A 23491-nucleotide genomic window follows, 5' to 3' on the forward strand; every position below is an offset into this window, starting at 1 on the left:
AGTTAACAACCACCAGATGAATGAATAAATGAATAAGAAAAAAAAGTGTTAGTCGCTCAGTCATGTCCAAGTCTTTGTGGCCCCGTGGACTGTAGCCCTCCAGGCTCCCAGGCTCCTCTGTCCATGGGATTCTCCAGGCAAGAATACTGGAGTGGGTAGCCATTTCCTTGGTCACTATTTTGGAAGTGGGAAGGGAGAGTGGAGGGGCAAGTTTCTCCACATGTTGAAAGAGGAGCAAAGTAAGGAGAGATGACCAAGGCAGACTCCCAGTACTGGCAACCCAGGCCTCAGATCAGGTGTCAGGGGAGGAGACCTGGCTCTCTGATGTCACCAAGAGGGTGGGGCTCTCCCTACTCCAAGTCTCCAAAGCCAGAGAGCAAGCCTGTGACTTGCAGTAGAGAAACAGAGAAGGGGAGAAGAGGAGTGATCAGGTAAGGAGGAAGCACTAAGTTCTGGGGCTTAAAGTTCTGGCAATAGACAGTGGGGTTCAGTTCCCATTTTCCACTAGGGAGAAACTGAGATCAATCCTCCATCCACCCCCATAAGCTGTCAAAACATCCTGTGCTATTTGTCCATAGTCCCTGATTCAATTGTAATTAATACATTTATTATGTCATTAGTTGATATCTGCCTTTAAGCTTTGAGAGGGCAAGGGCTATGTCTGTCTCCTTCCCTTCTCTCATCTCTAGTAGCTGACACTGTTCTTTTCACACAGGAGGTGGTCAGCCAACCCTTGTTAAGAGCATGAATTAATGAACCCACACACTAAAGTAGGGTCCCACCCAAGAGACTTACGTACCAAGGATCATATCAGTGTTTCTCAGCTCCCCAAAATACATCCTAAATTGATTTTGCCTTTTCCTCAAACTGAGCACCTCTGTGTTTCTCCTAACCACTCTCTCTTTCTCTCCAATTTGATCTTACTATTTCTCTGGCTCCTGTTTCTCTGTCTTAATGTTCTTCTCAATCTGCACAGAAAGCACACAGCTGCAGGTCTGTGGCCATCAGTAATGGAAATATTGGTCCTTGTGTAAATTTAATAAAGGGTCACAAATTTTTGTATCTTTGTCATCCATTAACTCTTTGCCTGTGTTCTGCCTCAAAACTGATTCTTTCTCTTCATCTTCCTGTGTCCAGCTCAAGAGTCCCACCACCATTCAGGGCCAGCTCCTCCTGTCCCTAGAACTTCTGTTAGGCCCCAGAAAGTACTTGAAGGAAAATCACCCAACTAGACCCCCTCCTCTGACTTCCTGCCGTGCTGGTCTTGAAGCCCTGCTGACCACATCCTCTCTCACCTTACTTATGTACTTCCTCATTAGACACATCACCCAGGACTTTTCAGACCCCAAAACCTCTTACTGACCCCATTTGGGTCTTCTGCCTTACCCTCTCCTCTCATGACAGGGTTTCTGTTCTTATCTTCTGCCCCAAACTGCTCTCAGAACCATGTCTCTCTGCCTGCGAGCAGTCAGTCCTGTCTTTTTCTGGATCTCCATCACCCCATTTTCCCATAGGTGATGGTATTGACAACAATGCTATCGGGCCGGTGGTGGCCAAGCACCTGGGGAAACTTAGGGCTGGGGTCCCGAAGCCCTTCTCGGGGATCCCAGCTCTGTGCTCTCTATGCCTTCACTTACACTGGGGCAGATGGCCGGCAGGTGTCTTTGGCTGAAGGAGACAGATTCCTACTGCTTCGAAAGACCAACTCAGACTGGTGGTTAGCAAGGCGCCTGGGAGCACCATCCACCTCTCGCCCCGTCTTTGTCCCAGCTGCCTACATGATAGAGGAATCTAGCCCTTCCCACAGCCCAAGGACCATCACCCCCAGCCAGTCTCTCTGGACTCCTGGTGAGTAGGTCCTCCCCCTGTCGCCTTCCTACCTCCCTGGCTTCTGGGAATTATTGGAAAGATCTCCTTCCCCCAAGCTTCTGCTGACCCTCGACTCCTACTCCTTCTCCCCTCCATGGTGTCCCCATTGCCTCTCCTTCCTAGTCTCAAGCCTCCTAGATCTCATGTAATTTTCCACCTGCTGTTTTCCTGCTCTTTTCCTCAGGATGGGGGACCTAGCCAAGAACCCTGGGGGGACCCGGCCTCCAACTCTTCCCATTTCTCTGTTTCCAGGGCCAAAGTTATTTCCTGGCTCCCTGGAGGAGATGAACCTGTGTCAGGAACCCCCAGGCAGAGCCCAGGCTACATCGGAGCAGCCTCCTCCCCTTCCCCCTAAAATGTGTAGAAGTGTCAGTGTTACCAACTTGAGGCCCAGCCTCCTGAAGCCCTTCCAGGCAGGACCAAGTGGAAGATCCCTTTCCCAGGAAAACTTGCTGACAGAGACCGATGCCAACATGGTGAGTCATAGCACCTCTTTGGAGCAACTGTCACTGCTGGGCTCAGTTCTAGGCACATTGGCAATCAGGACAGACAGAATCTCTGCCCTCCAGGGATTCCCATGGGGATGATGAACACATAAATAAGAAAGCCTTTTAAACTAATAAGCACTACCAAGAAGCTAGATGTGGTGAAGGATGACTGGTCTAGGGAGGCCTCTCTGAGGAAATGACAAGGTTGAATCTGAATAAGGAGAAACAGCCCTGAAATAAACGAGACGAGAGATGGAATTCTAGCTCTAGGACAGCAAGTAGCAAAGATCCTGAGGGTATGTGGAAACTACAAAATGATAGAGGGACTGAATGGCCTGCTCAGCTTTGCTTCTCTTGTCTCAGCCTCCTGACTCCTGGCCCAGTGCAGGGTTTTTTTGTTTTTTGGTTTTTTTTTGCTGTGTTCTGTCTTGCTAGCTCAGGTTACCAGCAAGTTTCCTCTAGAGATGTAACTTCTTTCTCTAGAGATGTAACTCCTTTGATCTTCCTGAAGATTTGGCTCCTCACCTCTCTCTTACTTACTAATGGGTGAAAAATGGCCCCTCCTCTCTCATACTCTGCTAGCTAGCAGGGCTCTCTGACCCCTCTCCATCTCCTTTTACTCTGGAAGATATGAGGGTGGGACGCTGCCCCTCCCTCCACACCGAGAAAAGCCTGTTCCCCTTTCCTGAGGTCCTCTGGTGGGGGCAGGGTGGGGGAGGAGGGAAGTTGGCAACAGGAAGTGAGGAGAAAAGCAAAGACTGTGAGGGAGGGAGTCAAAGAAAAAAAAAAACGTAAGAAAAAAAACAACCACTGGGGACTAGGGTTTCCTCCTCAGTACCTGGGTCAACCCAGTCAGGAGCTGGTGGTGAGAACATGGTGGTGGAGAGAGGAGGGGGTGGTTAGAGAGGAGATTGGGGAGGGGCCCAGCAGAATAACAGGCTCTTTCTTCCCCCTTTCCTTGCAGGCAAGACCCCAGACCCTCATGTCAAAGGCCCCTGTGTACTGCAACCTGGTGGACCTTCGCCGCTGTCCCCGGTCCCCGCCCTCAAACCCTGTGTGCCCCCCACTGCAGAGGCTGGACGCCTGGGAGCAGCACTTGGACCCCAACTCTGGACGCTGCTTCTACATAAATTCACTGACTGGCTGTAAATCCTGGAAGCCCCCACGTCACACTCGAGCCCGAGAGACGGTGAGACCTTCCCTCCTGCTTGTCCCTTGTCCCTTGAGTCTCCTCCTTTCCCCTCTTGATCCCCAAAGTAGTATGTTTTCTCACTGGGACTCTCGGAAGATTAGAAGAATCAGAAAATTGTGAGAAGGGCTTTGAGAGCCAACGGAGGTGGCATCTCGATGGGTGCAGTTTTACCTTTTCCTTCCCCTAGAACCCCAGCTCCATGGAGGGGACACAGACCTTGAATAGGGACAATGGTATCCTGCAGCCTCAGGCAAAGGACGAAGAATCTGGTCCCAAGACATCAGAGATTTTTGACTCCCAGGTGAGATCCCTTCCTCCTCCTGATCACATTCAGAAAAGCTATCATTTTTGACTTTCTCTTTTACTTGAGATATTCTCTTTACTGGAGAGATTACCCCAGCAACCCCCTGCCTCACACCCACATCCACATCCCTCTTCCCCTACAGCCAGGGACTCCTAAGTTAAAGGTTTCCCCACCTGTTTCTCCAATCCCCTCCCTCAGGGTTCATCCTACCTCTGCAGACGCACCTCCCAGCTGGACCCCGGCAAGCCTTCATCTTTGCAGTGCCCTCGGCCTCTGCCGACGGTCCTAGATGATCCCCATGTAAGTCTCTGTTTTCCTTGTGAACGCCAAGATCCTCCCTTCCCCAGCCCCTAGTTCTTGCTCCTGCAGAAAGGCCTTCCTCTTTCTGAGTGATCTCTGGGTACTCTCTCACCGAGCACCCATCCGGTCAAACCTTAAAGGACCTCACTCCTGGGAGATCCCCTGGGGGAAAGCCATGGTGACTGTGGGGGCGCTGGGTGACTTATTGAGGCCCTTCCTGCCACTTCCCAGGAGGTGGAAAAGTCGGGCTTGCTCAATATGACCAAGATTGCTCAGGGCGGGCGCAAGCTCCGGTGAGAACTGGGAACACAGCCGGGGCTGGGGCTGGAGGGTTCGCGGGTAGCGCGGAGGGTTGGGAGAGGCCCTCCTCTATGTGACTCTCAGTGACCTTTGCTCTATTACCACCGCGCCTGCAGGAAGAACTGGGGCCCCTCTTGGGTGGTATTAGCGGGTAACAGCCTGGTGTTCTACCGAGAACCGCCGCCGACCGCCCCCTCCACTGCCTGGGTGAGTGTGAGGGAGGGGCGCAGGGGGAAGCTGGAGGGGTTCTGGCACCCTTTCTACTCACCTTAGGCCAGCTACGGGGGCGGAGGTGGGGCGGGCGAGGTCACCAGTCCTCGCAGGCCTCCGGGTGAGAGGGAGGCAGTGAGGGGAGCAGCGCCCTGGCCTCAGTTTCCCCCCTCGTTGCCAGGGACCAGCGGGTAGCCGGCCCGAGAGCAGCGTGGACCTGCGGGGGGCGGCCCTGGCCCACGGCCGCCACCTGTCCAGCCGCCGCCACGTCCTGCACGTGAGTGCCCGCCCTCTCATTCCCCCCTTCCCCACCCCCCCCACCCAATGCGCACTAGCCCCGAGGGCGCGCCCCTAATTTCCCACTCGGGGGTTTCCCCGCTCGGCCTCCCTGCTTTTCTTGCTCCTTCCTACTGACCCCCTCCTGCTTTTCCCCGCGGGCCTCTCAGATCCGCACGGTCCCGGGCCACGAGTTCCTGCTGCAGTCTGACCAGGAGGCTGAGCTTCGAGCCTGGCACAGCGCGCTGCGGGCGGTCATCGAGCGCCTGGTGAGACGGGTGGGAGTGGGCTGGCAGAAGGAATGGAGGAGGAACTGTAGGATGCAGGGGTCATGGATGAGGGACACAGTGGCCTACTGGTAGAGGGTAGGCCTGGGAGGTAGGGGACCCCAGCAGCCGGGTCGGCGGTGTAGATGGCTCTCTCCTGGCTCTCTTCCCACCTCGGATTTGGCCCATCTTGCGGTGCGGCTTCCCTGGTGGCACAGACAGTAAAGAATCTGCCTGCATTGCAGGAGATCCGGGTTCAATCCCTCCTTTGGGAAGATCCCCTGGAGGAGGGCATGGCAACCCACTCCAGTATTCTTGCCTGGAGAATCCCAAGGACAGACGATCCTGGCGGGTTACAGTCCATGGGGTCGCAAAGAGTCGGACACGACTGAGCGACTAACACTGCGGTGTGGATCTAGGATCGAGAGAACCCCCTGGAGGGGCGTCTGTCAGGCTCGGGACCTGCGGAACTGGAGGAGCTGAGCGCCGGGGAGGACGAGGAAGAGGAGTCGGAACCAGTGTCCAAGTCTCTGCTGCGGATCGGCGGCCGCCGGAGCTCCAGTAAGGGGCGGGCCTGGGGGCTTTTGCTTCTCTCCGAGCCGCCGCCGCTCTCACGCTGCACTTGGTGCCGCAGGTCGGTGTCCCGAAACAGCGGAGCAGAACCGTGTGCGGAACAAACTAAAGCGGCTAATCGCCAAGAGACCGCCCTTGCAAACCCTGCAGGAGCGGGGTCTGCTCCGAGGTGAGGGGGGCTGGACCGCCTGGGACCCTTCCCCTTCGTTCGTGCCTGCTTTAGTGTTTCTGCAAGCACTTTTATTTACATTCTGGATCTGGGCATCAGCTTGTCCTGGATGAGAAAACTTCAGCGAGGCTCAGGGTAGAGCTTCCCAGAACTAGATCAGCGGTCTTCTGAGACCAATACTTCCCCTCGGCTTGCTGATTGTTGCGGGGAGGGGGTGTACTTCCTTGCTCAGGCAGGCAGGAGAGCCAGCCCAGCTTTGGGATGAAGACCTGTGCTGGAAAGAGCCCGCATGGGTGACACAGTCACTGGCTTCCATCTCATTCTGTGTCTCCCCAGACCAGGTGTTTGGCTGCCAGTTGGAGTCACTGTGCCAGCGGGAGGGAGACACCGTGCCCAGCTTTGTGCGGCTCTGCATTGCTGCTGTGGACAAGAGAGGTCACTTTCCCAGAGTCTCCTCCTTCTAACTGGCCAAAGTCCCACCTCCCCCACCCTTGTGTGCCCTTTGTTTCTCCACCCTCACCAGCACACATTTTAGATCAAGAATCTTTATCTGCTTCCTGCCTCATCTCCCAGGTCTGGATGTGGATGGCATTTACCGGGTGAGCGGGAACTTGGCAGTGGTCCAGAAGCTTCGCTTCTTGGTGGACAGAGGTGAGAAGGCTGTGGGCAGGTGGTGGTACTAAGAACTTCATGTCTCAGAACCCAAAGGTCCGAGTGAGAGAGCTGGCAGAACCGGGGAGGTCTTCTAGCTGGAGCTACATGTCTTAGCTCTTGATTTCTTTTACTTGTTGTAGAGCGGGCCATCACTTCCGATGGGAGGTACATGTTTCCAGAACATCCAGGACAAGGTACTTCCATGGAAGGCCCCTCCAACCTTTAAAAGTCTTCCATACCATCCCTGCTCCCTGTGGACTCCCCCATGTCCTGGTCCTGGGGTGGGGGGTTGTTCTCATCCCGATCTCTGCCCCACTGTGGACCCCCCTAGGTGCTCCATGGTCTGTCTTCACTGGATCTTTCCCTAAACTCCTGATCTCTTAGTCTCTGGGTCCCTGTAACCCTTCTTGAGCCCTGAGCCCTTCTGTACCTCCTTTTCCTTCCAGAAGGCCGATTAGATTTGGACAGTGCTGAATGGGATGACATTCATGTGATCACAGGAGCCCTGAAACTTTTTCTGAGGGAGCTACCCCAGCCTCTGGTGCCCTCACTACTGCTGCCTGATTTTCGTGCTGCCGTTGGTAAAGGATGGGAGCTTTGGGCAATAGCCTTGACACGGGATGGAGGGCGGGGGGGAGGCATGAGTGATAAAAGAGTAGAGTAGAGGTTTCCTTCCACTCCTCTGTCCCAGCCTGAATACAGAGATGGAAATTAATTTTCAATTAATGTGCCCACTCCAGTTGTGTATGTGTGAGTGTTTAAGAGGGCTGAGTTAAAAAAGAATTCTAAGATTGTAATTGGACTCAGTGAAAAAGAAAGCCATGATCGATTAATGATGTCTTCCCCAAGCACCAGAAAGGATACTGAGGTTACCCACTCTGCCTTAACACCTTTCCTAACCTCACTCCCATGCCCTTCCTGTCACTCTTTCTCTCCAGCCCTCACTGAATCAGAACAGTGCCTCTCTCAAATACAAGAATTAATAAGCTCAATGCCAAAGCCCAACCATGACACTCTGCGGTACCTCCTGGAGCATTTATGCAGGTCAGGAAGACTGAATATCTTTGTTCACGTCAGGGGAGGGTGGGGTGGGGCCTGCAGCCGGGACTCTGTGTTCAGATGGGGTGAAGGCAGGGAAACACCGAAAGTTAGTGGGTCATTGAGGAAATAGGCACTCTGTGCCGAGGATCGAAAACCTTTTTTGCTCAGTCAGAATCAAATGAGGAACTAGGGAACAAGACAAGTCTAGGGATGATGCGAGAGAAATAAGGAAAAATCTAACCTTCCCTCTGCCTTTGTCTTTCACTGGGACAGTGGGGATGACATTTGGCAGAGCTGGGCAGTGACCTCTGAGAGAGGATAGCCATCTGAATGAAAACCTCCCAGATGATGAGCAGAGAGGACTCTAGGGGCAGTCTCTGAAGTCGGGAAGAGGCGGGTATATCCTAGGTTGCGTCCTGAAGGTTTCTCCGCTGGTCTCAGTTCTGTCCCCCTGGTTCTTTCCTTGGTTTTCTTCAGCTACTGCATGGAAGGCCCCCAAAGTGGATTCGTCCTCAAACCTTTGATGGGTTAGATTTATTTGAACTGGCAAAGCTGCTATACTATGGTCCCGTCTCTTGGCCTTTACCCACAGGGTGATAGCACACTCAGACAAGAACCGCATGACCCCCCACAACCTGGGAATTGTGTTTGGACCAACCCTATTTCGGCCGGAGCAGGAGACATCGGATCCAGTGGCCCATGTCCTCTACCCTGGGCAGGTCGTCCAGCTGATGCTCACCAACTTCACCAGAGTCTTTCCCTGACTGGGGCAAAGAAGAGAAAACGTATTTCCAGCGATCTCTGTGGGGTAGCCTTTGGTGGGGGCGAGGGAGGGGGTGGTTCTGTTTTGAGGACATCCCTTTAAATCCTGTCTCCCGGATGGCCGTCTCCACCTTCGTGAGTCTGAGCTGAGGGCCTGGGTTAGGATGAGGAAACTTCTCTAAAGAGGGAGGTGGCTGGATTAGCCCCTGCTTCTCTAGCTTCTGGCCATCACCCCTCCCCCAAGATAGTCACAGTATAAAGCAGGGCTCTTTCTGATGCAGTTCCTTTATTATCAGGAAACGGTGTCATTATCAAATTCCTCCCCAAATATATTTAGACTGTGTATAGCCCCAGCCCACCCCCCCATCCCTGGGGCATCCCAGGGGGCTATGGCTCCTCCTCCGGACTTCCTCATGGGGATGGAAACCCCTCAGGAAATGTGGATCTGTGGTCCCCCACTCCTTAAGCACTAGAATTGAGGAACTGTGTCTCCCCAGGCAGGGATCCCAGTAACACACTCATGTTGCCCACAGCCATGTTGGGGGTCCCAGAGGGAGGTGGGGTGTGTTCAGAGCTGTCCCTCTGATCGTGAGAAGGGGGAGGACTCAGCCCCTGGGCCTCATCCAGAATAGCCACAAAGTCCAGCTGTGTGTTGTCAAGATCAAGAGAATCCAGAGGGTTACATACCTGCCCTTCAGGAGGAGGGTACAAGGCAGGGCCCCCTCCCAGCCTGCCCACCTCAGGATGGCCACAGCTGGGATTGGTGCCCCCTGCCTTGAGGGGCCCATAGCAAGCTGGTAGTGGGGGTAGAAGTCGGGGTGGTGCTGCTGCCCTGTGGGAAGCTTTGTTGGCCCCTACTGCAAAATTTTCATGGCATGAAGGGGTAGGATAGGCGCCCGGCTTGTGATTGGGCATATTAGGTGCAAAGCCAGGTCCATATGTGGCCACTGGGGCCTTGGCAGGGCTTGAGCTGACCTGGGAACCCCCCAGAAACTTGGGACTCTGATAGAGAGGTTCTTGGACTGGGGGGTCTCCCCTGCCCCCACCCTCCCACAGCAGCTCCTGTTGAGACTGAACATAATTACACACAAGCTGCGCCTTGAGGTGTCCTGTAGAATGAGTGGGGGACTCGAAATCCAGGCCCGGCCTGGCTTCTGAAGGCAGATAATCAGGAGGTGGCTGGGTATAGGAACCTGACTGGGGATACTGGGGAGGGGGAGGCTGTGGGTAGTGGGAGAACAGAGGCTGTGAGCGTGGAGGCCCCTCATTGGGGTGGGCATTGAGGCAGGGTGCCAGTCCTGTGGTGTCAGAACCCACGGGGCACCCCTGTTCTGGCTTCACTTGCACTTGTCCATAATGTTCAAGACGAGGACACTGGCTGTAGGCTCCAGCTGGAGCCTTGGGGCCTGAGTAGAGCCCAGAGTGGGACGGGAACTCACTCCATGTTTCTGGGGTTGGTTCAGAATAGGGAACCTGCGGGGGACAGGGGCTGGGGCCATAGTTGGTGGGTGGGCCAGGCCCAAGAGGCAGGGAACCGGGCCCTCTAGCTCCATAAGGCTCAGCTGCTGCCGCCTCAGGCCCTCCATATCCCAGAGTATCGGCAGGTGGGAAGTCCATATAGGGGTTCAGACCACTGCCCATCATGGAGGTCCCAACCTCTGGCTCCTCCCGTAGCCCTCTGGTATCCATGGAGACATTCTCAGTGATGCTGGGGGGCTGTGGTGAGTAGACAGAGGTTGGGAGTTGGGGATCGAAGTTCTGTCCTCCTCCTACCACTGTAGGGGGGCTGTGGACACAGCCCAAACTCTTGAACCGCTGGACTCTGGCTGGGGCAGGGCGGTCAACCGACCGGGCTGGGTCACTGGCCCTCCGGGTGACCCCTACATTGGGGTTGTATCCTGGATACTCAGCTCGGCTTCTCCAGGGAGGTGCAGGAAGAGCCCCCGTCCGATCCAGGCTGGGTGCTGCAGTGGGAGGGGTACCACCTCCCCTGGCTGAAGCATATCTGGCCCGGAGCAGGTAGTGCTGGGCAGGCGTGAGGCCAGGCAGGGAGGATGCCCCATTCTCTGGTGGGGAACCAGGGGGGAAAGGGGAGGCAAGGGAGGAGCGGCGGCTGACAGTATAGGCTGAGCTGACACTGCTGGAGCTGCTGCTGCGGTGGTCAAGAGAGACCGGGGGGCCCAGACGGCGAGAGCCAGGAGTGCCTGTAAGAAAAGACAGGCTGGCCAGGGAGCCCTCTGAATTTCACCCTGCCTCTCCCAAGGGGAAGCCTTGTCCAGAATTCCAGGGAAGGCTCCTTAACTCTAGCCACTCAGTTCTCTCCCCTCCTTCTCCCACTCCCTTTTTGCTTCTGGGTCATCAGACATTCAGGGTCGCTGTGAACAGTCCTACAGATTGTACACTGCACAATCAAAGGGGACAGCATTCAAAAGACAACAATTTTCTGATAGAAGGAAGGAAAGTATCTCGAGGAAAGGAGACCTTTTTCTAATTGTGCAGCAGCCCTGAAAGGTGAAGTCTCCCTCCCAGTCTCAGAGAAGGGCCAGATCTCAGCCCTGCAACCATGCCCCACACCCATCACTCACCGGCATGGCTCAAGCTGGGCAGTTTGAGGCCCCGGGGCCCCATCGGCCGGAACTGATGTAGCTGGTCCAGCCTGAGGTTCTCAAGGCGGCGAAGAGTAGACAGCCCAGTTCCCGCAAGGCAAGGCCCCTCGTCCAAGCTGGACAGGTCCTCCGTGCTGCCCCCTGCGTTTCCAGTCATTTCCACACCACTGTCTGTATTGGCTGCACTGCCTGCTGGGGAGTGGTCACTGCTGCAGGACGACTGGGCCCCAGGGCTCGGCTGTGGCTTCTGTGGGGAAAAGCAGGGCTGAAGGCGGCGCCCATCCTCCTTCCCCACAGCTCCTTGAACTTGGTGAGTGACTAGAGCCCGTGTCCCAGTGACTGCTTACAGGTGTAGAGAGGGCTGATCCAGTGAAAGACACGGGTGAACTGGGGGAAAGTTCCTAGAAAAGAACCTAGACTACCTCAGCTCCAATTTGTCCTCTGTAACCTTGGACAATTTCTCTGAGTTTCTTCATCTGAAAATGACAAGAGTAAGTTCCCTTCTCATGAAGTTGTTTTGAGGCGTACCTGAAATTATACTGGTAGAAGGCCTCAAATTATACACTAATTTCTATATGAGCTGGTTGGACCCAGGCACTAATGAATTACAGTAAAATCCCTAGATTTGAGGTAGCCTAAGGAGCAACACTCAGATAAGGGACTGGGGACCAGCCACAGAAGAGAGATGAGCATAGAAGGAGATGGACCAGTTGGAAGGGGCTAGAAAGATGTCGGCAGGGCAGGCAGAGGTATGGAGGCAGGGCATTGCCTCACCATGGCACCCTCCGGCACAGTCAGTCTGCTCTCCTCCCTAATGGGGCCTCCATCCCGCTCCCTCTTGGGCTCCACTGAGGAAAGAGCCGGTGCCCGGGGCAGGGGGCCGTCTCCTCGGTGCCGCTTGGTCACGTGGGCATCAGGACCGTGTACTGTCTTGACATGTTTCCTGAGCGAGCTGGGATCTGTGTAGCGTTTGGTGCAGCCAGGGAGCTTACACACGTAGGGCTTCTGTTGAGTGGAGAGTGAAGACAGCAGGCAAAAGAATCAAACCGGGACAATGCCAGGAAATGGGAAAAAGTGGTGGCGTTAAGTGAAGACAAGGGGACTCGGAGGAACGCATAGCACCCAAGGAAGGAAGGAGAGTAGGGCCCTTGGAGTAAAGGATGAACGGATCAAGGGGAAGATTAGGAAAACGGATAGGCCTGGGAAAGGGGAGGGAATGAACCCAGGGCTGCAAGGCCTCATAAATTCAGGGGGTTGAAGGTACCCTAGTTAGAATGGGTCTATTTTAGCTTAGCCCTTTGACTGGTTAGAGGTGGGGGAGGGATAGTAAGTGGAAATTCTTGGTTTCAGAAAGACAATCTCTGGGTGAATTATGCAGGTGGAGGGGAACTCACCTCTGTGAAGTGGGTGCTGAGCTAAGGGGTTTCTTATGGGGGAAGCTCCCAAGTAGGTGGCGTCTGTAAGTGGGGAGGAGGGTCTCCTGAGTGGGGCATTCACCTCATTGGAGTGGGTCCGATTCTGATGCTTGGCTCGGTCACTGGCATTGCTGAAGGCTTTACTGCAGCCCTCGTGCTCACACATGTATGGCTTCTCACCAGTGTGTGACCGCAGGTGTGTCTTCAGATTTTCCAGGCGTGAGTATGACTTCCGGCACCCCTCAAACTAGGGGATATGGGGTCAAAGGATGGCTCTCAGACAGAAGGACATGGAGATTAGCGGAACCCTGAATCTCAAAAGGGACATACATCAGAGAATATAATTCAAGCGTGGGACTTCCCTAGTCGTCCGGACACTAAGACTCTGTGCTTCTGATGCAGGGGACTTGAGTACAATCCCTGGTTGGGGAACTGAGATCCCACATGCTATGCAGTGCAGGGGAGGACGGGAGAGATGGGAGAGTGCTGGGACTATAGAATTCCCAAAATTCAGGGACAATGGTAGGCAAAAGCGGAGGGGACAGAAGTAGCTGGAGGCACTCTGCCTGCAGGGATGTGGAGATGAGGCAGTGAGCGCTCTGGATCAAGTCAGAGCACATCTCCCTGCCTGGGGAGCCCAGACTGTGTTAAGATGGGGTCATCCTGGTGTGTGTCCTCAGTCCAGGGCTTCTCCATTAACCCAAGTTGTGAGCACAGTGCCTAGGTCCACTGTACTGTCTGGTGCCCACAAAAGTGTTTTAATTTCTTTTAAAAAAACAAGGGGGAAAAGAAATTAGAAAGTATTCTAACATGTAACGTCAATACGTTCATCTTTATACCAATGCGGTCTATATAACACAATTTTTAAATGTTTGTTTGTGGAGGAAGGGACCTGTGATGGCAAAAGTCAGATTGGCCCCTGCCTTTGTGGGGAGCCTTGATTTAGGAAGGGACCCTGAGCTTGGGGAGGGGGTGCCTCACCGTGCACTTATGTGGCTTCTCGCCCGTGTGTCTGCGCATGTGCACCACCAGCATGTACTGGGCTTTGAAGGGCCTCAGCTCCCTGGAGCAGCCCCCCCAATGGCACACGAACTCCTTCCGCTCTCCATGGATGTGCTCACTGTTGATGTGCTGAGGGAGAAGATGCAGAGGCTCTCCGAGGTTCCCTATGCCCCTGAGATCCAGAACAGACCTTCTCTTGACCTCCCCACCCCACCATATCCCTCCATGACTTCCTGTCATGGGGAAAGAAAAGGCAGGAAGAAGATCAGAGCCCACATCTCCGTTCCTCCCCGTTTCTAAACAAAGCTACAGCTCCTCTGAGTTTCTGCCTACCCACTGGATATTCCATCTTTGACCCCCTGCCCTTAGCCTGACTCCACCATGTCCCACCCAGAATGCCCTACAGGCTCCAGCCAGCATTCCTGTTACCCCCCCAGGGCTCACATGCACCAGCTGCTCCTGGGAGTCAAATTCCTGACTGCAGCCATCCCAGCGACAGTCAGTCTCATACACAGAGTCAGGCTCAGGCTTCTCTTCTCTCTCTAGGTCCTCCCGCCCATCCAGCATCCCCAGCAGTGGATCCTAGGGTAGGAGAGAAAACCCTAGGGTCACCTGGTGACAGCTTTTGTTTCGTTCAGGTTCCAGAAGTAAAGCTCCCCACTCCCCATTACCTGTGTGCTCGTGGAGTTGGGACTGGACATATCACCTTCCAAGGGCTCCTCCGGGCACTTGTTAACCAGCACACCCAGCTCAGACTTCAGCTTTCCCAAAGGAAGGTGAGGATGATGAAGACAGAAGTGGGAGGAGGAAAAGGGACCCCAGCCAAGTCTTCCAGCCCTGAGTGTCCCACCCTAGCAGCTGCAACCCCTGAGTTTGACTTCCTCCTTAGACTGCACTGGTGAATGGGGTGAGAGAAAGGTGGGATCTCACTTGGAAGAGACTGACAGAACCTCAAGGAGTCAACCCCCGGCATCCATATTCCTTTATTTTTCTGGCACTGAAAACTTTGACATCCTCTATTCTTTCGCCTTTCCTCTAAAAGAAAAAGCCCACCACCCATCCACCCTGAACTGAGGGAAATCAGGTGATTCTCACCTGGCAAGTTGGGAGGGGTCCCTGGGACTGAGGATGTGGCATCATCCCACCCTGCGTGGGGTCATGGGGACCACAGGGCTGGACCCCAAAAGAAGGCGAGGTCCCTTTCTGGTGGTTCATCTGGGGTGAGAATCCCAGAGATGGGCTGTGGAGGAGGAGGAGAGGCAATCATTTAGGACTGTCGTCTCAGAAAGCCTCAGGAGTTCCTGGGCTCTTTGGAAGGTTTCTGGAAGACAGTATGGGAAACAGTGGAGACAGCCCAGGGAAAGTATTGAAGAGGACTTCCACACCTTTGAAATGATAAGGATTCAAAGAGGATCAGGTGGTTTGGAAGGCTTTGAGGTTTCTAATGGGGTTTGGCAGGGTCTTAGGGGCCTCTTAGCTCAAGGCTGTCTGCACCTCATGGTGCCGATGGAGAGGTGACCATAGGAACCCCCAGGAGATGCACAGCGTGAGTTGATGAAGGCCACGAGGGAGCTGGGCGAGGTGCGGATAACTGTCTGCAGGTCCAGGCTGGCGTCTGACAGAGGGGAGATGGAGAGTGCCCGCTTCTTGGTCAATTTGACTGCACTCCGGGGAGGAGGAAACAGTGGCGCTGGGGCAGGAAACAGGGGAGGTAGATACGATAAAGGAGTAGGCCCCTCATGCATCCAACCCATGAGGACTGACTCTCAGCAAAAAGAAACAACACTAGACTCTACCCTGTTGACCTCATCTGTGACCTTCTGATCATGCTCTGACTCCTTAATCCCATCTCTAGGCATTTCCTTTTCCAAGGTAGATCCCCTGCCCTCCAACACTCTCCCTCAGGACAAATCCCAAAGGGGCAGAAAGGAAAGACAGGTTGCCTGAGGCCTCACCCTCTGCGCAGCTGTTGGCTTCTCTGGCTGGCCCATAACTGTGGGGGCCGGGCATGAGGGTGGCCTGATGGCAGAAGGGCAGGCCTGGCAGTCCTAGGAAAGAGATACAGCTGGGATGGGGCATGGGAATGAAGGGCACATACAGTCCATCTTGAAACTCCAAGTAAGGCCCAGTCCCATATGGCATAGGACCTCAATTCTTTTTGTATATGGGAAACGAATGGGATAGAAGAGGGACCCCTGGGGCTGGGTGAGAGATCTGCCAGTAGTCAAAGTCCAGGGACTGGTGTATGTACTGACCTTCTGTCCCCATACTGGGGGCCCCCTGACTGGGGAGGGGCCGGAGACAACAGGGCTCGCCATAGCTACTGACTGGTGGTGGGGTCATCGAGTTGAACATGGTGTCTCAGAGGAGAGTGTGGGGGTCACTGCAGGAGGGGAAGGGAGACCTGCAAGTTACAAAGGCAGGAGGGAAATATGGAAGGTCAGATAAGTCACTCAGGCCCAGAACCCTGGGCAGATTACCTCCGAGACATCTGCCATGGAAAATCAAGTTGAAAGGAGCATCGCTCAGCTAGGGGAGGTTATGGAGAGAAGTCCCATAGAGACAGAGGCAGTCCTGGGGATCTTTTTAGGACTCCTTTTTAGGGAGGAGCTCTGCCTGGATGGAGTGTTTGTGTGAGTGTGTGTGTGTTGGGGGAGTGTTGTGGACCAAAATTGTGACTAGGAGCTTCAAGTGCTTTTTATACCATGGGTCCTGTTCTGACCATGGGGCCAGCCTTCAGGGATGGGATGGGGGGACTCAGGAGGAGAAGTGACTGACCTCAAGCTCTGGGCTGGCTGATCAGCCTGAGCCCCTCTCCCTTTCCTTCATCTGTTGCTCTTGGACAGCCGGTCTACAACCTCTCCAGTGTCCAGCAGAGGGAGCCCTCGCCACAGCCCAGACAGGCTCACGGGGCCCGGAGGGAGCCTAGATGATCTGCCCTTTGCTCTGTAAGGCAGAAAACTGTGTGTGGAAGGGGAACAAGTTTCCGAGGAGAGCCTCCCAGGTCTGCTGGTGCAAAGGATGGAAGCTGGTGTTACTCAGGGGTGGTTTCAATCTGGGCGCTGACTTAACTCTTTTTGTTTGTTTTGGAGCAACTGGAAAGGAACTGTGAGGAAAAGCTTTGGGAGAATAAACACACATTCGTGGGCGCACTCACACACAAGTCATCATCCGTTAGAGAGAAGAGAGGTAGTAAGGGAGAGGAGGGTGCCGCTGTCCACTTTTCTCCTCAGGCTCCAGATTTTGCTCCACCCCGGGTTTTCCGGTCTCCCGGGAATGAGGGTGGGGTGGGGCGGGGTAGGGTGGAGAACGACCGGGAGCGGGCCGGCCGGCGCGGTGGGTGATCCCGGGATGCTGGGATTTAGGGTGAGGGCGGGGTAAGATGGGGAGCGGAACCTGGACCCCAGGACCCAGCCGATCCCCGCAGCCAGGGCTGTACCCTTCCTAACTCCTCCTTTACTAGCGGAGATCCGGATCCTGCAACCAAGACCTCCCAACTCGACCTTGGCATTACGTTGGGGGGGGGGGAGCGGGCACAGCTGGCTGGCAGCTGGATGGGGGGACACTTCTCCCGCCTCCTTCCTCTATGACTCATCCAAGGAGGCGGGGGCTAGCAAACGACCCCCCAAATCTAAAGAGACTCCCCCAAACATGCCTACCCAGTCATCTTTCAGCCCCAATGTCCAGCCACAAGGGAACCGAGATGGAAATGGGGTGATAATCCCTCCTCACCCACGCGTGCCACAGCCCACCCACGTCTCCCCTTCACACTGGTGAAAGGAATATTTAGCTAACTTTTCCAGCTACAGAAAATGAAGGTTTTCGGCTGGAGCCCTGAATCATCTGTGTCTCCCAGTTTTCCAGAGTCCCCCCTTGCACCCCCGCTCCCCAACTCCCAGGAGTCGGCCCCGCCCCCTTCTCCCGGTCCCGCCTTTCCCGCCCCCGTGCCTCCTCGGCCCACCCAAGTCGCCGCCGCAGGCTCTGGCTGCAGACGGCTCCGCTTCCCCCGCCCGCCCCGGGAGCCTAGTCGAAAGAGCCGCGGCGGAGTGGAGGGGGGGTTTGGATTGAGAGGCGGGATACATTCTTCCCTCCTCCCTTCAGTGTATCCAGAGAGCTGGCATTGGCGCCCGTGGCGCGGGGGGGGGGCACTGTTAGAGAATGGGAGTCCCCTTGGTGGGTGGAAAAGAAGAATCCAGAAACTATACGGAGAGAAAGTGACTAGGGTAAATAAAATAAGGTGTGTCTGGGGAGGGGAGGGGCCTGGACACCTTAGGTTCCCGGGTATCCCCGCTGGCTTCCTAAGGGTTAACCCCTCCAGACCCCCGGGAACCCCCTAGTGACGTCAAGGGCGGGGTCTATACTCCCTGGTAGGGGATGCCTGGGAGATAATGGGGGGGAGGGTATCTCGACCCCGCCTCCAAGAAAAAACCAACCTTGTGCTGGCCCTTACAAGTTCTCTCTGGGAAATTGTCCTGCCTTCTCCCTCTACTGGACCATAAGGGCCTATCCTATGAAGACCCCAGTTCTCCAGCGCTCTGAAACCTTGAGTCCCCAGTCCACGGGATTCCCTTTCCCTAATCCTGTCCCCAAAGCTAGGTGCCCAGGGCGGATTGTTTCGGGGTCACGGGGCCTGAAAGAGGCTTCAGAGCGGGGAGCAAGGGCAGGCAGGGTGGTCTGAGCCAGAGGAGGGGCCTCAGTCCCCAGCTCCCGTTTGGGAGGGGGGCCAACGGGGATGCACAGTCAGGCAGCGGCCAGTGGTCCCGCCCCGTCCCAGTAGGGGTCTCCTGCTGGTTGCCCTCGGCTGCCCTGGTGGTCCTGAGGTCAGAGGGTCAGGACAAGGTCTCCTCAGTTCCTCCTTAGCACCCTGCTTGCAGCCCTTGGGACCCAGGAGTCCACGTTCCTTGGAGAATCTTTCTCGGGCCTAAACTAGAGACTGACTGCCCCAGTCCCCTTCCGACCCCAGAAGACAATTCCTTTCCCTCAAAACACATGCACCAGCAAACACATCTGTCACAAGACAGGTCAGAGGTTCAAGCCCAGCCGCCCCCCAGTGGTCTTGTCACCTCACACACCCCATCTAGGACTCTCTCCAGAGCTGTTCCCTCCTTTCAGAAACACTGATGTCTTCCTGCCCAGCGCTCATAGTTACACCTGGGGTTCGCTCTCTACCACGCAGACCTCCAGCTAACCGTCCTCCCAACTTTTTCATCCCAACCTCATTAAAATGAGATGTTTCTAATATATGGGAGAGGCGGAGACAGACAAAGAGATCCACGGTTGTCTGAGACAGAGACACACAGACTGTCAGAAGGAAAAAAGATAGAGAAAGGGAGATACATTTGAAAAAAGTCTCCAAACTTTCTAGTATCTTATCCCAGACTCTCCCACCTCTATTTTGCCTCTGGTCTCCCCCTCGGCAGGGCAGAGTCCCTCGCAAGTAGAGCATCCCCTCAGGTCCCTTCCCCCACGGCTCCCAGGTGGTCCCCCGCCTGCCCCCCTTCTCACCTCCGTCTGGGCGCAGGGCTCGGGATGCACGGTCCAGAGCTGGAGTCTGGGCTGGGGGGTGTGCGGTGGGGAGGGGGGGCGGACAGGGCAACAGCAGCGCAGCCTCAGGGCCACCCCCACCCCCCCCAACCTGGCCCCCAGCCCTCCCGCCGGCCCAGCCCGCCGGGCCGCGAGCCGGGACCACCCGTGAGAAGCGCAAACTTTTTTTTTCCCTTTTGCAAAAACTTTTTCTCGCTCTAGCCGCTGGCGCGCCGCCGCTCTTCCCGTTCGCCCCTCACCTCCCTCGTATGTCCCTCCCTCTTGCCGTTCCGGAGGATGAGGCGGGGTAGCTGGAAGCAAGAGAGGGGGTGCCGGGCTTATTGCACCCCCAGGACCCCCAGGATCCTCCCCCTCCCTTGAGGGACCCTATACTGCCTACCCGCCCCCCCCCCCCCCCCCCCCCGCTGAACACGCTGCTGGTAGTGGGTAGTAAATCCCGGCCTGGATTCCTGGATGGGCTGCCCACCAAGAGTTCCTGAATCAGAGCCAGAAAAAAACAAATTGAGAAATAGATTGAGGGGCGGAGAGAATGACCAAAAAACTCACTCGGGAAAAAGAATATTGGAAGTAGGGGTCGTCGACTTTAGTTGGTGCTAACTGAGCATTCCACAGTCCTGTAGTTTTTCTGCCGGCCTCACCCTTTGGATCGAACATAAAGGGGTTGGGACAGAGTTCGGATGGAAACAAGGTTGGGACAGAGTTGGGTTGGGAGCCCTGGGCGGAAGGTAAGGGGTCCAGGCAGTATAAAAGGGAGGAGTTAGCGGCTGCGGCCCTGGATGTAGGGCAGGGTTTGTGTTCACAAAATTATTAAGGAACTCTGAGACGGAAGCTCTGTTCCCAGAGAACTGCTTTTCTTCACATCGAAGTTCTGGAGGCTGGGGCCACCTCTGCACCTCTACGCTGCCTGCACTCTTGCTGCTCAGCAAAGCTGCCTGCTCCCTCTGCTGGTCCTTCTGGTACATGACACCTTCTCCGAGTCTGATTGGAGGCAGATGAGAATGGGGGAAGCTTAGATTCCCCCCACCAAAGCCCAGCTGGGAGCCCATGGAAGGGTTATATAAGCCCAAAGAAACAGAGGGGTACACTGGCAGAGGCTCCTACTTCAGAGTGGTGGTGTCTGATAGGGGATTGCCCTTTCTTTAGGATTTGTGTTGCCATGGTTACCGGATGCAGGGGAAGGGGCAGCTATTTTAGTCTCTCTGACTTTTTTTTAGGAGAAAGGGGAGAAGACATGGGTTGGGGGAAGGAGCCTCTTCCATCACCCCTCGGATAGACCTCCCACATCTTAGTTCTACTTCCAAGAACCACCCCTCCTTGGATTTGGAGGGTCAATTAGTTAACTCTTCAGTCTGAGGGTCAAGGGGAAAGGTGAAACTAGGGAGAGGTCTGAGGCCTGACAAATATATGTAGTAACTGTGGGAGGACAGATAAGGAGCCCTATTTTAACCTCCCTCCCCCACATGACTTTGACCCAGACACTAGTTAAACCCAGAGGGTCAGGTGAGATCAATGATGATTGGAGGAGGGACCATGCAATGTTCCTTCCAGTGGAGTTCTTTCAGAGTACACTGCTTTCTCCTCCCCATCCAAGACTCTAGATCAGCGATTCTCAATTTGCTTTCAATATCCCTTTTACACTCTTAAAAATTATTGAGATTCTGTTTATGTGTTTATATCAACTTACCATGCTAGACATTAAAACTGAAAAAAAAGTTGTAACCCAAGAATACACAAGCACACATCCCATTAACAAAGATGTCAGAAAGATGACATAATCACATGTCCTCTGGCTTCTGGAAAACTCCACTCTAGACTATTGAGATGTTGAAAATGAAAAGGCAAGTACCATCTTAGTTTTATTGTGAAAATAGTTTTGACCATGTGAAAGGGTCTCAGGGACCTCCTGTGAGTTCCCAAGCCACACTCTGAGAACTGTTACTTTGGACCATCATCCCAGCCCTTCGTGATTCACGCTTGATTTTTTTTCTTCATTTTTATTAGGAAAGTATAAACATTTGCCTCCCCAATGGGTCCTGTCCCAGAGAAAAACCAGAAAACTTTTCAGGCTTAGCACCACTCTCTCTGGACTCCCATTTCTGGGGCTTCCCTAAACACCTCCCCTTAGCCCCTTGCCCAGGTCCCTGTTGAGCCTCCCTTCTAGCACTTCCACAGCCCCTACCCTTGGCCAGACTGTCTCCCCCATCCCAAGGTTGCTGGGCTCTTGGTTGCTCCTTCCTTCCCTTACTTGAGGACTTTCTCTTCTCTGGAGAGACTAAGTGATTTTTCTCTGCCCTTTCCTTCCCACATTCCCTCCCATCTTCTTGGACAGTTTAGGGTAGGAACTCAACGCTTTCTGGATAGACTCCTTTACAGGACACACTTTCCCCATCTCCCCCACATATCAACCAGCCTGAAATGGGCCAGAGACTGGACACAAAAGTGCCCATTTGGGTCTCAGAGGGTCAATCCAGTCATATTGCCAGATGACCCATGGGGTGGAGGTGTGGGTCAGGAACCTGATGCCTCCAGCCACAGAGGCCCTCTGCCTGGGGACCCCTAGGTTGATCTCTTCACTCCAGACCCCCAGGTCCTCTTGCTAGCTGCAGCCACAGGCCTCTACCACCATATCCGGCACATCTGTCTTGACCACGTTGCCATCACGGTCAAGGTAGAGGAGAGAGAGAGGCCTTCGGGCAGTAGGGACACAGCAGGAAGTACCCAAGGGCCAAGGGTTGTTGGCCTTGAGGAGGCTGAAGACAGCGGAATGGAAGGAGGCGGCGATGCCGGGGCTGCCAGCCAGGTGGGGGGGACACTGGCCACTGCAGAAATTCAACCGGTACCCCTCGGGTTGCAGGATCCAATCCCGCCATCCCAGCTCCTGGAAGTCTACATAATGGTCTCGCCGACAGCATAAGGGGGTCGCCGGCTCACAGCTGGGGGTCCTCCTCCTGGCCCGGGCTGCTCCAGGCCATTTGGGCCGAGTCTTAAGTTCCAGGAAGGGCCGCTGCTCTCCCGCTGAGTCCAGGAGCTGTGGGGCGACAGTGCGGTTGCCTTCTAGGGAACTGCAGTCCAGTCGGAGTTTCAAGACACCAGACTCCTCACGCTTCAAGCCGCTAGAGGGCAGAGTCAGGGCGTGCCAGCCCGGGGTTGTCAACTGGTGCTCAGCCAGAAAGACGCGGGACCCTCGGCCTCTCCTCCTGCCCCCCCATCGGAAAATCCTCAAGGAAAGAGGGCCGGGAAGGGTGGGGAGCACATGCAGCCAGAGGCGAGCATGATACAGGTGATGGGACCGAGGAGTGGACAGGTGGAAGGTGAGCGTGGAGCTGCAGGTGGCGGTGGAGGAGTCTGCCAGAAAGATGGAGAAGGGATTGGAGAATGTGAGCGGAGATGATGCTGTCCCGTGAGACTCCCAAGAGCCCTGCCCGCCGCTCTCGCCAGCTCCCAACTTCGGAAGAAGCAGGGACTCCGAGGCCAGTCCGGCTCCAGTTCCTCCTCTTCCTTCCAGACCCGACTCCCTCTGCTCCTGCTATCATTGTCGAGTTCCCCTTCTGCCTCCCTGCCCTGTCAGCTCTCTGCCTGTCTCTCCTTCACCCACCTGTGAGGACTGCAAAGCTGATGACCTGCTCCCCATTCGCTGGAGCCACTCTTCCCCGCTGCAGTCTCCGGAGGGCTCTGGTGAGCACAGCCGGGGGTGGAGGATGAGTCATCCGGGGACGACTGGTCAGCTGTAGTCCCTCGAGGATTTGCTGCTTGGCCAGCTTGAGGACCAGAGCTCGCTCTGCTTGGGGTGCCAGTGTGGGGCCCCCACAGGACGGACACGCAGACCCTGCCACCTGTGCCCACACCAGTGCCCACAGCAGCACCAGTTGGAGCTGGACCTTGTGGAGTCCCATGGCCTTGGTGGTGAACAGCCCAGGGTCAGGTCGGGGGCCTTGGAGGACCGTTGCTCCTCCTGTCGAGTCTGGCTGTGTGGAGGCCAATGAGGAGGACACGGCAGCTGCAGCCACCAGTGCCACACCTACCCTTGGCCAAGGGTAGAGCCACCTGTCTTCTGTTGCCTGGAACTCAGGAAGGCAGACAGTGGATGGTCCAATGGGTAGCGATGTTCAGTGCAGTCTGCCAGTTCGACCCTCACAGCTCATGTCTGACTACTGACCGGGGCCTCTCTGGAGCCAGCAGCCTAGGGCTCCCTCACCTAGTGGTCAGCAGGCAGACCTACCCTCTGAGCCCCAGGATTGGCCAGCTGTGCTGCCCATCAGGCCCCTGCCGTGGGTGGAGGTTCCCCCCTGGAGCTCAGGTTTCACCATCTGGCCCTGGTCACGGAGCTTGAGGTAGGGGTGGGGGGGTGGGGGGCGATGTGGACACGTATGATGCAAGAAGGAGGAGGATTTCACAGGCTCAATCCCCAAGGTCTGGGGCTCGGGGGAGGGAGCTCCATGTGAGCAAGGAAGGAAGGTCACTTCCCCCCATACCTCCAGTCTGTCTAGCTCCTGGCCTCCACTGTTGCAGCAGTTTCCATG

At 55.4% G+C, this 23491-nt stretch overlaps 4 protein-coding genes across 12 annotated transcripts in view; 1 reads left to right on the forward strand and 3 right to left on the reverse strand.

Annotated features, from left to right (window-relative positions):
• The window catches only part of MARS1 (methionyl-tRNA synthetase 1), a 27940-nt gene extending 23696 nt beyond the window's left edge, over positions 1–4244 (reverse strand). Inside the window, exon 1 of the mRNA XM_012174672.3 lies at positions 4078–4244. The gene's annotated coding sequence lies outside the window, so the exon portion shown is untranslated. The remainder of the gene's footprint in view (positions 1–4077) is intronic.
• Positions 353–8680, forward strand: ARHGAP9 (Rho GTPase activating protein 9). Of its 3 annotated transcripts, XM_042247016.2 has the most exons (18): positions 353–431; positions 1648–1848; positions 2122–2345; positions 3322–3546; positions 3737–3850; positions 4052–4153; positions 4385–4446; positions 4570–4660; positions 4845–4940; positions 5110–5208; positions 5625–5766; positions 5840–5947; positions 6284–6382; positions 6521–6598; positions 6742–6795; positions 7048–7182; positions 7540–7645; positions 8235–8680. In XM_042247016.2, exons 2-18 carry the CDS (start codon positions 1779–1781, stop codon positions 8404–8406), a joined length of 1977 nt encoding a protein of 658 aa, XP_042102950.1. In that variant the 5' UTR covers positions 353–431; positions 1648–1778; the 3' UTR covers positions 8407–8680. The 3 variants fall into 3 exon arrangements, with proteins under 3 accessions (XP_042102950.1, XP_014950269.3, XP_042102951.1); XM_015094783.3 differs by lacking the exon at positions 353–431 and having other exon boundaries at positions 1375–1848; positions 8235–8522; XM_042247017.2 differs by lacking the exons at positions 353–431; positions 1648–1848; positions 2122–2345 and adding an exon at positions 3191–3222.
• On the reverse strand, positions 8674–19348 carry GLI1 (GLI family zinc finger 1). Of its 7 annotated transcripts, none has more exons than XM_042247007.2 (13): positions 19211–19348; positions 16206–16373; positions 15683–15831; positions 15383–15475; positions 14922–15117; positions 14523–14667; positions 14099–14188; positions 13872–14009; positions 13407–13556; positions 12508–12672; positions 11785–12015; positions 10990–11257; positions 8674–10608 (listed from the first exon to the last, which is right to left on the reverse strand). In XM_042247007.2, the coding sequence occupies exons 3-13, from the start codon at positions 15780–15782 to the stop codon at positions 8867–8869; spliced, it is 3318 nt and encodes a 1105-aa protein (XP_042102941.1). In that variant the 5' UTR covers positions 15783–15831; positions 16206–16373; positions 19211–19348; the 3' UTR covers positions 8674–8866. The 7 variants fall into 7 exon arrangements, with proteins under 7 accessions (XP_042102941.1, XP_042102939.1, XP_042102938.1 ...); XM_042247005.2 differs by having other exon boundaries at positions 15683–15810; positions 18933–19348; XM_042247004.2 differs by having other exon boundaries at positions 18933–19348.
• Positions 19349–20814: 1466 nt separating this feature from the next.
• INHBE (inhibin subunit beta E) lies at positions 20815–23139 on the reverse strand. Its single transcript, XM_004006544.5, has 2 exons — positions 22567–23139; positions 20815–22316 (listed from the first exon to the last, which is right to left on the reverse strand). The coding sequence occupies exons 1-2, from the start codon at positions 22862–22864 to the stop codon at positions 21568–21570; spliced, it is 1047 nt and encodes a 348-aa protein (XP_004006593.1). The 5' UTR covers positions 22865–23139; the 3' UTR covers positions 20815–21567.
• Between the last annotated feature and the right edge of the window lie 352 nt (positions 23140–23491).

The sequence above is a fragment of the Ovis aries genome, chromosome 3, assembly GCF_016772045.2.
Source record: "Ovis aries strain OAR_USU_Benz2616 breed Rambouillet chromosome 3, ARS-UI_Ramb_v3.0, whole genome shotgun sequence".
NCBI lineage: Eukaryota > Metazoa > Chordata > Mammalia > Artiodactyla > Bovidae > Ovis > Ovis aries.

Coding starts and splice junctions, on each gene's coding strand:
- ARHGAP9 (XM_015094783.3), top strand. CDS start 1,518: ATGGTATTGACAACAATGCTATCGGGCCGGTGGTGGCCAAGCACCTGG. Junction 3,547..3,736: donor ACACTCGAGCCCGAGAGACG/GTGAGACCTTCC, acceptor TCCTTCCCCTAG/AACCCCAGCTCCATGGAGGG. Junction 4,661..4,844: donor CCGCCCCCTCCACTGCCTGG/GTGAGTGTGAGG, acceptor CCTCGTTGCCAG/GGACCAGCGGGTAGCCGGCC.
- GLI1 (XM_042247007.2), bottom strand. CDS start 15,782: ATGTTCAACTCGATGACCCCACCACCAGTCAGTAGCTATGGCGAGCCC. Junction 14,189..14,522: donor GACCCCTCCCAACTTGCCAG/GTGAGAATCACC, acceptor CCTTTGGGAAAG/CTGAAGTCTGAGCTGGGTGT. Junction 12,016..12,507: donor ATCGGACCCACTCCAATGAG/GTGAATGCCCCA, acceptor TCCACTCAACAG/AAGCCCTACGTGTGTAAGCT.
- INHBE (XM_004006544.5), bottom strand. CDS start 22,864: ATGGGACTCCACAAGGTCCAGCTCCAACTGGTGCTGCTGTGGGCACTG. Junction 22,317..22,566: donor CAGCTTTGCAGTCCTCACAG/GTGGGTGAAGGA, acceptor TCTTTCTGGCAG/ACTCCTCCACCGCCACCTGC.